This window comes from Cyphomyrmex costatus, unplaced genomic scaffold (assembly GCF_001594065.2).
Source record: "Cyphomyrmex costatus isolate MS0001 unplaced genomic scaffold, Ccosl1.0 scaffold538, whole genome shotgun sequence".
In the NCBI taxonomy this organism is placed as follows: Eukaryota; Metazoa; Arthropoda; class Insecta; order Hymenoptera; family Formicidae; genus Cyphomyrmex; species Cyphomyrmex costatus.
The window spans coordinates 84,102-100,180 of record NW_017279598.1 but is presented as its reverse complement, the minus strand read 5'-3'; the positions used below and the strand labels follow the sequence as shown (position 1 = coordinate 100,180).

The window sequence follows — 16,079 nt, the reverse complement described above, 5'->3', positions numbered from 1 at the left end:
CTCTCTCTCTCTCTCTCTCTCTCTCTCTCTCTCTCTCTCTCTCTCTCTCTCTCTTTCATGGATAATGCTTCGACATATTTATTATGCAGGCAGCCACGCGAAGGCACAAACGGACCAACCTATCTATCTTGTGGTGGATAATCCGGCTTACTGACTGGGCTTCTTTTTCGTACGTTTTGCGGCAAAACTTGATTGAGATATGCTGCGATAATGCCGGACTCTATTATTCCTTCTTCCTTTTTCTCTACTTCCCATCGCCGCCTAGTGGGTTTATCCTTGGCCGATCTTTTTGTGATGGAACGTTTGTGTTTTATCTCTATCACTCTTATATCGATAACATAATTTTTCTCGAAATTATCGTGGTTTAGTCTGCAGCACAATAGCTGCAGATTAAATCTTGAAGATCGCGTCATAACTGCACTCTTATGAAAAATAGATGAAATATCTTTACACAAAACTGTTTTGTAAATATAGGTATTCTAAACTATAATGAAAAGAATAAAAAATAATATCACAAAAAGGAAGTGAAATTAAAACATTTATATACAAATATATAAAAAAGATGTTCAAAAAAACAGAATATTCTTCATAACTTCTGTTGTGAGTTATGAGTCTTTAAATGAAAAATGGTACGATTTTAGCAACTTTACGGAAAACATTTAAAGTATATAAAATATAACTCTCTCTACACACACATATTAAAATAAGAAAATAAAATGCAATAGATAGCATAGATAGATAACAAGATTTTGGCAGTAGCATACGGCAGTGCAAAAGAAATGCGAAATTAGTTTGAGAAAGGTGCTAAAGACATGCAAAAAAAGTGCAGAAGAGGTTTTATACAGAAAAAGATATATAAAATGTGTTAAAAATATAGAGAATGTGCGGCAAAAGGAGACAAAATTTTTTTTCGTACTAGGGCGCGTAAAATGATAGTTTTACTCCCGCATTTGCGGGAGTAAAATGCGATTTTACACCCCGGAGAATTGTAAATAAATAACACCCAATTACTCCCCACTCAGCAAAACAATCCATGAACCTCATTCCCCACCTTCACAGCTCCCTAGTACGAAAAATTTTGTTTGCGACTCGGGAGTAAGGTTTTCACACCCGCGTGTATTCGACCATACACTCGGGCTGGCTTAGCCCGCCCTCGTGCCGTCGAACACCCTCCGGGTGTAAAAACCACTTTTACTCCCTAGTCACAAAAATAACTATTTAATGGGTACAAGATTTTACGAAGATGACGACGACTAATCTTATCTGAATAATTTAAATCGGGCAGAAAAATACATGCACATCAAATGCACTTATTTTTAATACGGACATGATTGTTATCTCATCTTAATTGTAAAAATTTATTTTTTCCCATGTATATGCATTCTTTAATAATATCAATTTATTTAAACAAAACAATATTTTTTATTACATAAGCATTCTCTTTCCTGTAAAGACGTTGTAGTGTCGTTTTCCTAATATGATAGCGATCCTTTCATAATAATATAAAAAATTTTTGTTAAGAGAGATGTTCAGGAACCAGAAATTTTTGAATGTCCTTAAATCCTGGAATTATTCTGAACTTTAATATATTCTACAGAATTTTCCTAAAACATTTCTGGAATTTCAGGAAATTTTTGTCGTTTTTTTATTTAAAAAATTTATATTGTATCTAATTTTTAAAAAGAAAAGTTTTGTTTGGATATAAACCTTCCCTTAAAAGTGCAATAAAAGATGTTAAGAAAACTTGGATTTAACTTGTGTTGAATGTTTGTGTTTGATATTATTTATAAGGTATTAAATAATATTATTTATTACAAATTTATTGGCGTTTTAATTAATTCATCATATTGAAGCCTTACTTGAATATAAAACATATAATATTGTGCGAATCAACAAAAATTAATTAAATAATGAAACTTAATTGACCTAGACAAACTAATTGTAAGATTTTTATCTGGAATATCATGGAATTATCTTTATATTAACTATAGCCTAATATTGCTGGATACCCTAGAAAAATGTACTAAACTTTAAAAAGATATCTACTTGACGGGAGATACGCTATCTCCTGATCGTCAAAATTTAAATTTGACGATTTCACATGCTAAAATTTTTACCATGATACAAAGATTTCATAGAATTACAATGAAAGTAAAAAGTTTGATACCCAAATGGTACTGATCTTATTGTTAGTATAACACGAAAAATATTTTATGTATAAATTTATAAAGCGGGAAATATGTGTGTTAGTGACTATTATATATATATTTAAAAAATATTGTAAAATAAAATTTTTTATTAAAAGCTTTAAATAAAAGCACGAAATGTATACTGCCAAATGTAATGTATCTAGATGTTTTTAAGTGCTGTTTTACAACAACTTTATAGTAGTAAAAACTTCGTCTATAATTTGCAGTTTTACGCTAACCATCAGAGATCGATGATTTGGTGTTAGTAAAACTTATCCACTTCGTAAACTCATTATCTAAAGCTTTAATTGACTGACTTTATAGATAAGGAAAACAACCAGAACAAAGTGTGAATAGAATAACGAATAGACTTCTAGTTTATAGATGTTACAAAGAATATTTAAATAAATATGTATAAGGTATCATTATTAGGTAAAATTAGAATTAAAAAAATATCATTAGGTAGAATTAAAATTAAAAAATAATTAGGTAAAATTCGATAAATGTAAAAAAATTCTAATGTTGAATAAATATTCAACTTGAAATTTTAATGAAATAATATGACATGAATGCATATTAATTATTTGGTAATTGTTGATTTCTCCATATCTAATTGAATTAATATATTTTATATATCATTATTTTTTTTTAAATATAAAATACCGTCGTGAATTTTAACTCCACAGCAATTTTAATTATTCAATAGGATGCTGGAGAATGCTGTATTTTCATTTATGTTTTGATATGTATGTATAATGTTCATAACTATTATAAATGAGATTTGCATCAATTAATAATGATCAATATCGTATTTTATTAATTTCTGTACAGCAATTATTACAATCTGCTAATATGTATATGCATGATCATATCACTGTTGACAATCATTTTCTGTCAGCGTTTTAAGTTTTACATATTTTACCGCCAATCTCTACAACAATCTGAAATCTCATTTTTATTGTAATACCTCTTTCATATATAATTGTAAACACATATTATGTAAAGTACGAACACATTGCGCGTATCGTTTATGCACGCTTATTTATTGAAACAAAAATCTAACACACATCGAGAACGAAGCGCTGTTATCGAAAAGGTAGAAATCCGTTACACGGGAAAATGTCGAAATTCCGACAACGAAGCGCACAAAAAATTTCATGGGTCGCTTATTCAGAGAGAAATCTGCATTTTGCAGTTGCATCCGGTATTCTGGTCGAAACGTATCGTTTTGTCCGTCAAGGATGGTTGACGTAACGTTTTGCGAAAAAGCGACAGTGCAAAGATCTTTTTGTCGTGCTGCGAACGAGCTTCCCTAATGATCGTACTTGCTGCGGTGCATTAGTTGTATTAGTACATTTGGCACGGTCACAAAACGTATTTGATGCTAAATAATCACAATCTACCCAAAACATGGCCGCAACGGCCGTGCGACATTACCATAATTCTGATAAGCAAACAGTGACACATGCAATTGACATAATTGCCAGCGCGCATTCGCGATGGCAGGCGTCAGTTGCAAGTGTGTAGCAATGTACAAAGATTTGCCATTTTTTCCCCACGTTTCAGAATTCAGCGGCGATATATGTATATTGAATTCACCATTTAGATAATCGATTCGCCAATGCTTCTCGATCTCGTATTTCAAATAAAAATTCCATCAATGCAAAGTGTGCTTTCGTATGTTGCTTTTTTTTTTACATTCTTTTGTATATTTTATGATTTCAATAATTTAACTGACTAAATGACAGCAATTTTGCATGCGAAATGTAAATACTTGTATCATCTGCGTAAAATACGGTTCAATCTTGGTGAAGTATAATCCGAATAATCGTAATAACGAAACGTTCGAACGTCATAACGGTGAAATACGTGTAAAATTTCATCCAAATAGACTAAGAAGAATGCAAGCTTATGTTGCCATATTTACATAGTGAAGACCATACAATATTAACGTTGCGGCGTATAGTTCCATAGATCGTTTTATGTCGTTTTATCGTAACTGTATGTTAAGATTCTTTTCTACAAATTTTCCTTTCTCATGCTGTATGCGGCTGATATCGTAGAAATTTTTTAGTGGACAATATGTATCTCACAATCAGACAGTTATCGACGCAAAGTGCATAGCTAATGCGACTATATTCGCGAGTCGGGCTTTGAGTAAAGAAGAATTATCTTCGGAACAGAAACCTTTATACTTAAGTCATATTCGATAAAATATGAAATGGTTGATTTTATTATCAAATGATGTACAAATGTTAAATTTATCTGATTAAGTACTTTGAAATAAAATGTTGCGATAAAACAGACACGTAGCTTACTTACAATTAGAGATTACATTATTATGTTTTACCAATTTATTCGTATTATTTCGAGTATTGTCTACAATATTACAATACACAATATTTGTATTTATATTGATATAATATAAATCCAATATTTATAAAGAGATTATATTTACACACAAAAATGCTATAATTTTATTATGTTTTTATTATTTTCGTCACAATTTTTCTTCTTAATTATTTTAAAATACAAAATAACGATGTATATATTTTGCTTCTGTTAATACTTATATTTACAAAGTCATATTTCTTAAATCATAACTTCAATTAAATGTATTATCTTAACTATAAATGATTATAATTGACAACGGCATAATTCTTCATAAAGAATCACTAATTATAATTACTCAGTTAAAATGCCGACTCTTTCCGTTATTATATGTGCACTTCCGCAAATCTATGCGATTAAGAGAGTCCGGCTTAAGCCCGTTCAGTTAAAAGAACCATTCACATTATGGAGTGATTAAATTTGCAGGCACAATACGCTTATTTAGGAGCGACGAGAATAGAAAGAGAAAAAAAGGATGTGTTAAAAGCATTTTCACACTAGTTCGTAAACCAACTTTACGAATACATCTAAATTTACACTTAAAATGTATTTTTTCACTTGATTATTAAATGAATTTTTGTTAATTTTAAGTAAAGTCTAATCAATGTATCATGACTTCTTTGTAATAATTTTAATTAATTTTCTACTTTTTATTGACCTAGTTTCATTGATCAATTAACACGATACGTTAAACGTGTTTTGTGTTAGAAAAATAAAATGTACTTAGTTTAAAATAAAAAGATAAAATAAGAATATTTTATATAATGTTACACGTACGGATAATATTTTTTAATTATGAAAGTAAGAATATATAAGAAGATAAAATGTAACATTGTTTTAATTTCTTATAGTAGTACAAAGCAATCGAATAATAAAAAATGGCAGACATAATAATAGTTAAAACAAAATTAAGATTAAAAACTTTGTTTTGAATTTAAATATTATACTTGTGGCGCACAACGGGATATATCGTGCTTCATTGAAAAATCCCCAAAAAAATCCTTATTTTCCGCAATAGTTTAAGTTTACACTATCTCCTGCGAAATCAAACTAATTGTAAAAAATTTAATATATTAAATCTTATTTAAAATAACATATAGAATATTGAAGGATATTTTAGCGTTATGTTAAACATCACATGATATCATTTTGTGTTAAAATTAATTTCTGTCTTAAAATTAATTTATATAATTTGTCACACTCTATATGGGGGCTATGTGAAGTTGGCCCCCCCCCACTATTGCAAATCTAAAAATGACCATTACCATTCGTTTGGTGGTCGTTTGGTGGTGTTTGGTAGTCCATTCCGGACGTTTGGTAGTCAAAGATATAATGAGAAATGTCAAAAAAGAAGAACGCGTGTGAAGTTAGCCCCCCCATATCTAAAACTCGGTTTTGCAGACTGCAAATGGAATAATGGCTGTAAGCATTCGTTTGGTGGTCGCTTACTGACGTTTGGTAGTCCATTCCCGATGATTGGTAGTCGAAATTATAGCTGGAAATATCAAAAAAAGGATATATGCGTGTAAAGTTAGTCCCCCCATTTTTAAAACTCGGCTTTGCAAACTGCAAATGCAATAATGGCTTTAAGCATTCGTTTGGTGATCGCTTACTGATGTTTGGTAGTCCATTCTCGAGTATTGGTAGTCAGAACTATAACTAAGTATATCAATAAATGGCATATGCTCATGTGATTAGAAATATACATATATAATTAATTAAATTAAAAAATGTGTGTTGGTATATCCATATTATTTTTTCCCGTTAAAATAAAATTTATTTATTATATAATATTAATTATAAAATAAAATTTAATAATATAATATATATATAAAAGTGTGTAACAAAAAATAAAATTTTTATGACATTTATAAAAGTATCGTGTGTGCGTGCGTGCGTGCGTTTTTTTGTGTGTGTGTGTGTGTGTGTGTGTGTGTGTGTGTGTGTGTGTGTGTGTGTGTGTATGGGTGTGTAATATTTATCATGACGAACTTATTATATATGTATATTGCTGCATGTGGTTCTATCTTTTGTGGTTCGCGTTTTTCCTTTTATTGACATTTCTCATTATATCTTTGACTACCAAACGTCCGGAATGGACTACCAAACGTCAGTAAGCAACCACCAAACGATTGCTTACAGCCATTGTTGCATTTGCAGTCTGCAAAGCCGAGTTTTAGAAATGCGGGGGCTAACTTCACGCGCATATATCCTTTTTTTAACATTTCCGGCTATAATTTCGACTACCAATCATCGGGAATGGACTACCAAACGTCAGTAAGCGACCACCAAACGAATGCTTACGGTCATTATTACATTTGCAGTCTGCAAAGCCGAGTTTTAGAAATGGGGGGGCTAACTTCACGCGCGTTCATCTTTTTTTGACATTTCTCATTATATCTCTGACTACCAAACGTCCGGAATGGACTACCAAACACCACCAAACGACCACCAAACGAATGGTCATGGTCATTTTTAGATTTGCAATAGTGGGGAGGCCAACTTCACATAGCCCTATACGGGTCATCTCCGTGTTTTGATACATCATTAAATGTATGATTGTTAAAGAATTTAACGATGTATCAAGACGGATACAACTCGTAAATCGCATAGTCTTTTTGAAAAATATATCCATGAAAGCTTCAAAAGTATTGTTATATAATTTGTATTAATTTTATATATATATGTTTTATACAAGTTTATTAAACATTTCTTCACTGAAACTTGACTAAAAAATTTTGAAGTAACTATAGAATTTGATGACAAATGCATTCTAATTGCATATATTCATATAGCCGGGCAGTTTCTGCGTGATGTATAAGAAACAATCATGAGATGTATTAATTATCTTAAAAGCGCGACGTAGTCCGCTTCATTAAGCGTAAGACCGTTGATTAATGTCGCCGCGTAAGAAGCGGCTACCGTAACGACGATGAATTAGTAAAACCACGCGTACCGCCCATACCTGGCGCGGTAAAATAATGTGCTTTATAGCAACAAAAACGCGAGACGGTATCACAAAGTAACCGCATTGTTAACTGCGAAACGCTCGCAGTTTTGCCAGTGGTCCGCGCCAAGAAACTTACCGCCGCGTGGGTATGCATCTGTCGCACCAGCCGTGATGCAGTAAACTTTCCCTGTATGCGACGGGAATACTTTAAGTTCTCAAGTGCTTCTCCCGGGATCGCGCGCATGGAGCTTTATACTGTACTCTATCTAGTGGGAAAGAAATTTCCCCCGGGCGACAGTAGAATGTAATTTCGACGCGGGACATATCTGATTAGTGCGCATCGGTCTCCCTTCTTTTTTGTCGCCGATAAGTTTCTGAATTGCAATTCTCGCGAATTTCTCGATTACATTCGAGTTTTCACATTTACGACATTCGAGATGGGCCGCTGCACTTGTTCTGAGTTTCTGAAGTAATCCTCTCTCGCGGATAAACTTTGCACGTGAGACTTACGGATAAGTATGACGATTTTGTTCAATAAAACACAGAATAAAGAGAAGATTTGCAAAGAATCAATTTTGATTAGCTTTTGAGTTGGGATAGGAAAATAATTATAACTCAGGAATATAAATGCAAAAATAAGTTTTACATGAGTATAAAATTCATTTAAACTCATTATGATGAAGAATAAAATGTAATTAGAAGATAAACTTTATGATATTCCATATCTCTCTCTTCTCTCTGACAAAAATAATATAATTTATATATTTAAAAGTTATTACATTAACCTAATTACTATCGCGTATTACATGATGGATAAAAAGTGATAGATATGTAAGTGACACACCTCGGAAATAGTGTTATAATGTTCAGGGAGTGTCCTTACGATAAATTAATAATTACTAGTACGATAAAATATCATGTAATTATGTTATCAACGTTATTTTCCGTATTTAAGAAAATATCATTTTATTTAAACTCTCACGCAAAGTCTAATTAGAACATAATGTGAAAGTTTTACGTTTTATGAAATTGTAGTGGATATAATCGGAATAAAAGATAAAAATAATATTAGATATACAGATTAATTAAATATTTCCACACACGCACACACAACTATACGCAAAGAGCGCTTTAAGCATCACTTATAAAAATAATAATTCTTTTATCCTATAATTCGTTATCTCTTAATGCTTATTTTTCCCATTTTAGAGTTGTTTGTTGCACTACTACAATAAGCTAATTAACAATATTTTTGGAAGTAATACATTATATGAGAGCTCTTATATCATGTATGATTCCTGAAAATATCGTTAATTAGGATCATGCATACTAATCACCAATAAAATAATTGCATAGAACTTTATACGGTACGCTCGACACGACGTTAATTGCACCCGACGCTCGCTTTATTATTATGATGGTAGAATAACGCAGAAAAAATACGAAGCTCGATACTCACAAATTAGAAACTAGCGTAACGAATAAAATCTCAAATCATAAACTATGTACACCAGCTAAATTTGTAACATCACTGTTACAAATATTAAATTAAGATTTTTGAAAAATAAATTTGTTATTTAAACGTGTCCTGATACCGATGATTTGATTTATTTTATAAAACGCAACATTTCCTTCATGTGCTGAAAAAAATTACTGAACTTTATTTGAAAAATTACTAAATTTATTTGAATAGTACTAACGAAATATTAACCTACGGTAAATAAATATTTATTTAAAATAAAAAACTGTACTTAAATAAATACTTGTTTATATTTAGTAAATATTTCGTTAGTACTATTTAAACGAATATTTAATAAAATCCAATAAATCTTTTTAGTGTGACAAAAAATTCAAAAATAATATTTTAATACAATACAGTAAATAAACTTAAGTATTATTACAGAATCTATAAACTTTATTAAACAGATTATAACTTACATGTAATAATCATGTAAAAACACAAAAAAATAATTTAAAAAAATATTTTATATCTTAATCTTTTAATGGATCATTATATACTCGTACTTAATAAAAAAAAAAATGATATTTCAGAATCTAAACTTTATTAAAGGGATTATCACTTATAGGTAATAATCATAATAATTGTAAAAACAAAAAATTATAAAAAATAATATTTTATATCTTAATCCCTTAATAGATCGTATATATACTTGATAAAAAAAAGAGAAAATACCATTTTCATTTTTTCAATCCATTAAGGGCTTAAGATAGACTACCGCTCATTAATTTCAACACACTTCTAAATTCGTTGATATTTCTGTAAAAGGTAGACGTGATATGCGTACTTTTGCATAGAAATAAATCCTCCTGCTGTTATAAACACTTTCCGCACTCACATGCATCGTATTATACACTATTTATATAAAAATCCTTGATAATTGTAGTTTTCGAGGAAACGTGCCTATAATAGCCATATATGATAGTGCCTGATCATGGAAATAAACAAAATACTCGCGTAAAGTGCTTGTAGTAATAGCAGATACGTCCCTCAATGCTGTTTTGAAAACCGATTCGTACACATACAGTAAAAGCGAACAACACCGAAGTTGGTGTTGTTCGCTTTATATTGTGCGATACTGTGAAAACTTGTAAAGTGTTTCGTAAATGGCTCCTAAGGAGGAGTTATCAATCGAAAACCGATCTGCCAGAGTCACTTTAAAAAATGCAGAACATAGTTTGTGTGAAATTATTCACCTGGAAAAGGTTTCTCTTGGTGGCGTGTAGTATACTTTCAAAAGATATGTTGAAAACAATGTAGACTTATCACAAACTATAAGCTTTTTTCCTTCATTACTTTTCATAGATTGACGATTTAGGTGGTGTATTGAAATTAATGGACGTGTATAAAATATTCCTTTTTGCTTAATTATATTGAATTCTGTCACATTGTTTATAATAAAACTATTTCAAATAATAATTCTAGAAAAAATAATAATTGTCTTGTTGAAATATGTATTATCAACTCAATAGAGAAATCAGAATGTTTAAAAATCTCGTTTAGCGAACAACGTAAAATTTTTATCTGTTTCATGGAGCGAACTGTGATTTAGAAAGTCAAGATGAAATTGGATGGTAATAAAACGTATGTGTGTATCAAAGGGAAGAGGAATAGAAGAAAATAAATGCAATGTTAACTGCGAAAACTCGATTGAAAGCTACGGCACCTGCGAGATACGATATAAAACGATGTGAATTGTGCAAATCTTTCTTCTCTGTAAGTTTAAAGTATTTCGTAGACTCGAAAAGAGTGGTAAACTCACATATTCGTGTTATATTCCGTCCCGATGGTGCGAGGATTTTGTCGCATTTACACTTTGTGGTGTGCGAGAACTTTCGGCCACTTGAAAAGTTTCTTTCTCCCTTGTGTACAGGCTCTCTATCCATTTCTCCTTTGAAAAAAGTTTATGGCAACTGACAAGTTGTTAAACACGCTTTATCCACTCATTAAAACTAATTTATGGGTTATACAATACACACATGAGTTACGTTATTTGTTGTTTTATTTTTAATAAAAGAATAATTTAGAAAATTGTTTTTGTATATTTTACTATCCTTTAAATTGTAGTCAATATTGTCAATAACAATATATTTGTGAATATTTACATTTCAAATTTATTGAAAGAATATGTAATTAATTAGATGGTTATATATAAATATTTATATATATAATTAATTAATTCATTTTTATTAATTTGTTTATGTAGTTATAATATATTTACAATATGTATAATACGTTCAGCAATTGTAATTATTACTCTGATATGTGTGAGTGTATTGATTATTAGTTAAAATCCTGTTACACACTTTTTCAATCAAAGTTTTACTTTTTATAGTAAATTCTTTTATAAAAATAAATTTTTTACACCCCATAAACCAGATAAATATTTATTATATTAAGATTTAATTATAATATAAATTTAATGAATGTAAGATAAAAATATAAATTCTAGTAGTAAGTTATTGCATGGTATTTGGCAGTACATCTGTCGTACATGCCGTTCTTGAAGCATCCACAAGTCACCCACTCTAGAAAAAGAAATTAAAGCAACATGCCTTGTAGTTTGCAAAGCTGAGGATGGATTTGTAAAAATATTCGGAAGTGATGTGCTCGTTTTTCATGATGTTTTCTGAATGTTTTTGTCTTTAGCTGAGTGGCCGTCAACGCGCGTTCACCACGCCGCGCTGTAGTAAAGCGGTCATAATTCTTCCCTAACAGATTCCTGAAATGCTCCGGCGCTCGTGTGGAAGAAAGAGAATGGCAGACAATAATTTATATTTCTCGCAAACGAAATTGAGATTAGAACTAAAATCATCGATCGGTATCTGTTGACTTTGGAACGAATAACATGCGTTCCATGTGTTTATAAACAAGAAAAAGAGAAATATTTCTCTTGTCTCCATGGAAAGTAAGAAAAAAGATTAATTATAAGTTCATATTTGAGTATTTATTATATCATCGTATTCAAAGTTGTGATTGAAGAAAGTGAATTGACGATAGCAACAAGATTTTTTTTTAAATATAAATATGGCAGATTATTATACACGTAGACTATTATAGAGAGACAATACATAAGATTTTCTTATTCTTATAACGTAATTATATAAATAATTATGTTTAGAATATAAAGATTTTAAGCAAACAACATGAAATAATATTATATATAGAATGTAATATGAGATACTTTAATTTTCATTGAAAAAAGTCAGCTAAATATATTTCTGTATATGAAATTAAAAAGATACTTTCACACGGAAAATAAGAATTCTTATTTAATATAAAAGCATAGTTTTAATTTTATTATAGATGTGATTATGTTGAAACTGATTCAAACGCATGGTTATGTTAAAACAAATTTTCACACAAATTCAAAAAGTTACATTTTAACTAATATTTTTTAAATTCGTATATACAACAATTTTTTTGTGAAAAGATTTTCTTTAAAGCTCTGAATAGTGCTACAAGAGAGTAAAAACGTAAATATTACATTTTTTCATTTTTTCTGGAAAATGTGATTAATTTTTAAAGAAGGAAAATAAGAAGGTGGTACCCTTTTAAAATTATTTTGTTTTTTTACATTTAATCGTTAGAACTCTTTTCGAAACATATCAGGAATTTTAAAATTATTTAAGAAAGAATCAAAATTCTATTATATTGAAATTTTAAAGTTAGAATGCTAACTTTTCAAAGATTAATATTTTATTACGTATCGTACTTGTTTAATATAGATGTCCATCGAATATATATATATATGCAAGAAAATATTTATTGCATTTATTGTAAAGATGCATGCCCAATTAATTTTCAATGTTATATTTTATAATAAAATACATTAAATGAAAATTATTTAATGTAAAATAGTCACATTTATGTGATACATTTTATATCTTAAATAAAAAAACAATGAGGAAACAGATTTAAAAAACAGAGAATTAAATATTAATTATATTTTTATCGCAACATTACGATCTTCTATAAAAGATTTAATTCAGTTCTCACGCGTGATAATAGAAATTTTTGCGAAAAAGATCGTTATAGTATCGTGAAAAACACTAACAATGCGACTCGGATGCTCCAACAAAGCATATAAATAAAAAAAAGAAAACGAAGGTTGCGTTTCTAGGCGGATACTGGCTCTGAGCCCGCAGTCTTAACGGAAATGTCCTTCCACTTGCTTGTTCTGCATGTTGATGTCCAATGTTCCCGAATTCTCGTGCGCCATCGTCCGTTCTAAATGAGAAAAATAGTAGAGGATGCAGCCGCATGAAGCTTGAAATGGGAACGTATTTTGGTTCCTATAAATTCGCCCTGCATGTTATTTCGCCTGGTATTAAACACATTCAACGGTTGTCTCACAATCGTACGATTACATGAGAGAATAACTGTAGATTACACTGTTTTGCGACTGACCAAAGTTTTAAAATAATGCCAGCTATAAACTGTATCTCTAATGGACATTTTTCTGCGTATCCTGAAATTCCAAAAATATTTGCATGATAAATATTTTTTTTAGTCATACGTACATTATCTCAGTAACTATCGTTTTTATTTTATTCTTTTCATAATTTTGCATATTTCAGCGCATAATGTAAACATCACAAAACCGTATTTTGTAATAAAAAAGAACAAGCTCAGTGTGGTGAATGCAAATAAAAAATAACAAGGAAAAATAATGGTTATTGATACAGACATTACAATTGTTTGTTTTTATTAAGCATGTATCTTTGCGAGAGTGTGTTTATTGTTCGTAATTATTTATTTTTTATTGCTTTCAATTGCGCAGTAATCTAATAAATTTTTTAATCAAGATCTTATCGGATACTTATTGATTGAAGAGTGTTTTTGCACATTTCAAGCTTTTTAAGCAACATAAATATGTCGTATTTACATTATTGATGGTTCTTTGGATTTCATGAAGATTGCATAAAGTAACATATATTGCGATGAAATATATATGTAGTGGTTAAAGTTCAGTTTTTTAATAATTCTGTATAATTAAGTGTAGAGGTAACAAATAATGGAAAGATGATGTTCATATTCTCTTAAAAAAAAAAAGATATCTAAATAAAATAAATATATAAAATATTCCATAGAAAAGATGATTTACTGTGTGTTTAGAATTTAATTATACACATATCTGAAAATAATTTTGTTAAGCCATCAAAATTATTACGTAAAAATCTCAAATTAGTTGGTAGAATGTTAAGCTTTTTGCAGTTTAAGCATTATTTAGCTTGAGATTTCTACATAATTATTTTGATGATCCAATAAAATTATTTTCAAATCTAGTTAAATTTTTAGATAAGTAAAATTCAGTAAAATTGTCCTCTCTGTATAAAAATAAAATATGTATATAATTGAAGTTTTTGTTAAAATCAGACTGCAACATATCTCTTATATTATAAGTTATATTATAAGTCTACACTTATTTTAGATGCAGAAAAAATCGTAAAAGATATGTGGTGCATGAATGAATCTCTTGTTGAAAACTATAGATAGCAGAATGTGTATCACCTATAGTCATAAATTCGCACCGTTTGTTGCCGTGCTTTCAACATGCCGCGTACTGGCCATGAACTCAGGAAAGATTTATTCAGTAAGTGATTTAGAGACAGACCCGTTCGTGAACCGATCAGAAAGACTGACCGACCTGGTCAGTGCGCTAGCGGTGCATTGCGTTGATAGAAGAAATAAGCCTCGGGGAATTGAGATTGGACGAGGAATCGTATTCGATGTCCAAGGAAAATATCGCTGAAGAAAATATCGTCCACAAGGAAATATCGCTGTTCTAAAGAAACGACGTTATTCTTATTACATGGAACCATATAAATTTTGGTTGATATTACTTTTGTAACTTCGCGAAAGCCGGCTAGCCGCTGAAGTATAATCGATCGAAGTAGTCGGGTTATAGAATAAAACTGACAATGAGTTCATCTTAATAATTTGAATATATGTATAAGCTGATATAAATATTTTTTTATAAATATAATAATAATTCAAAATGTTACAAAATATCTACGTACATAGATAGATACATATACATAGATAGATTTTCTTTGTACGAATATATACTTTTTACACTCACTATATACTTTCCAATTAAGAACTCCCTAAAGTCAAGTTTTAAGATAATAAAATTATTTCTTAAAAATTTTATTTATCATATTGAATCTATCATGAATTTCATTTTCAACCTAGAATTTCAACATTTATCAAATTACATCTCGTAGATCAAGTTTCGTAAAAATTGAGCGAGCTGTTTATAAAATAAAAAGGAATGATCTCAAATGGCGTCGCTATTCCACAAGGATTTAATTTTATGACAAAATGTAAAATATTCTTCAATTTTCTTGAAATAAAAGTTATAAATTATTTTAATTTTGAAGATTTTCTACAAATTGAAAAAATTAGATAAGACCTCGCGATTCTTACTTAAGTCTCTTTCGTACTTGAGTCTCCAAACCTAAGAATGACATTTTACGTACAGAGCAATATGTGTGATATTTTTTAATTATTATTCTGTAATACCATAAATGCGTGTACAAATGTTGGTAGAAATACGGCAACATTGCTCTCGAACTTTGCCAACAGAAACAATGAGATTGAAGCATAAAATGACCATCGCTGTAGCTGTTCTGCCAAGATCTTAAAGGCGATTGCAACGTGAATCACCGTTAGCAAAATGTGTTTTGTATCGGTGAAAGTCGTTAGAACTTCACGATAAAGAGAAGAAGGAGAGAGAATGACAATAAATCTGACTCGTATACGCGGCGTTTATACCAGCGAATGGAAGATGTAAAGTACAAAAAGTGGTGACTATAAATCAAAAACTTTGTTATTCGTCAAGAATTTATAAAAACGTATACATAAAATAGTTAATTCAATAATTTATCGCATGATACTAATTAAACGCATAACACAAAAACTTAATTGGATAATTATATGCTGATTAAAATATTTCTTAGCTTTCTTTTATTTATACGTTTGTAGCAGACTCCTGTACATATAAATTATAATATTTTACATTGAT

At 29.9% G+C, this 16,079-nt stretch overlaps 1 protein-coding gene across 1 annotated transcript in view; it reads left to right on the top strand.

The window, feature by feature from the left end:
• The first annotated feature begins 3,599 nt into the window (after positions 1-3,599).
• The window catches only part of Neto (Neuropilin and tolloid-like), an 80,514-nt gene continuing 68,034 nt past the window's right edge, over positions 3,600-16,079 (top strand). Inside the window, exon 1 of the mRNA XM_018546311.1 lies at positions 3,600-3,708. Coding sequence (XP_018401813.1) covers positions 3,600-3,708 — 109 coding nt within the window. The remainder of the gene's footprint in view (positions 3,709-16,079) is intronic.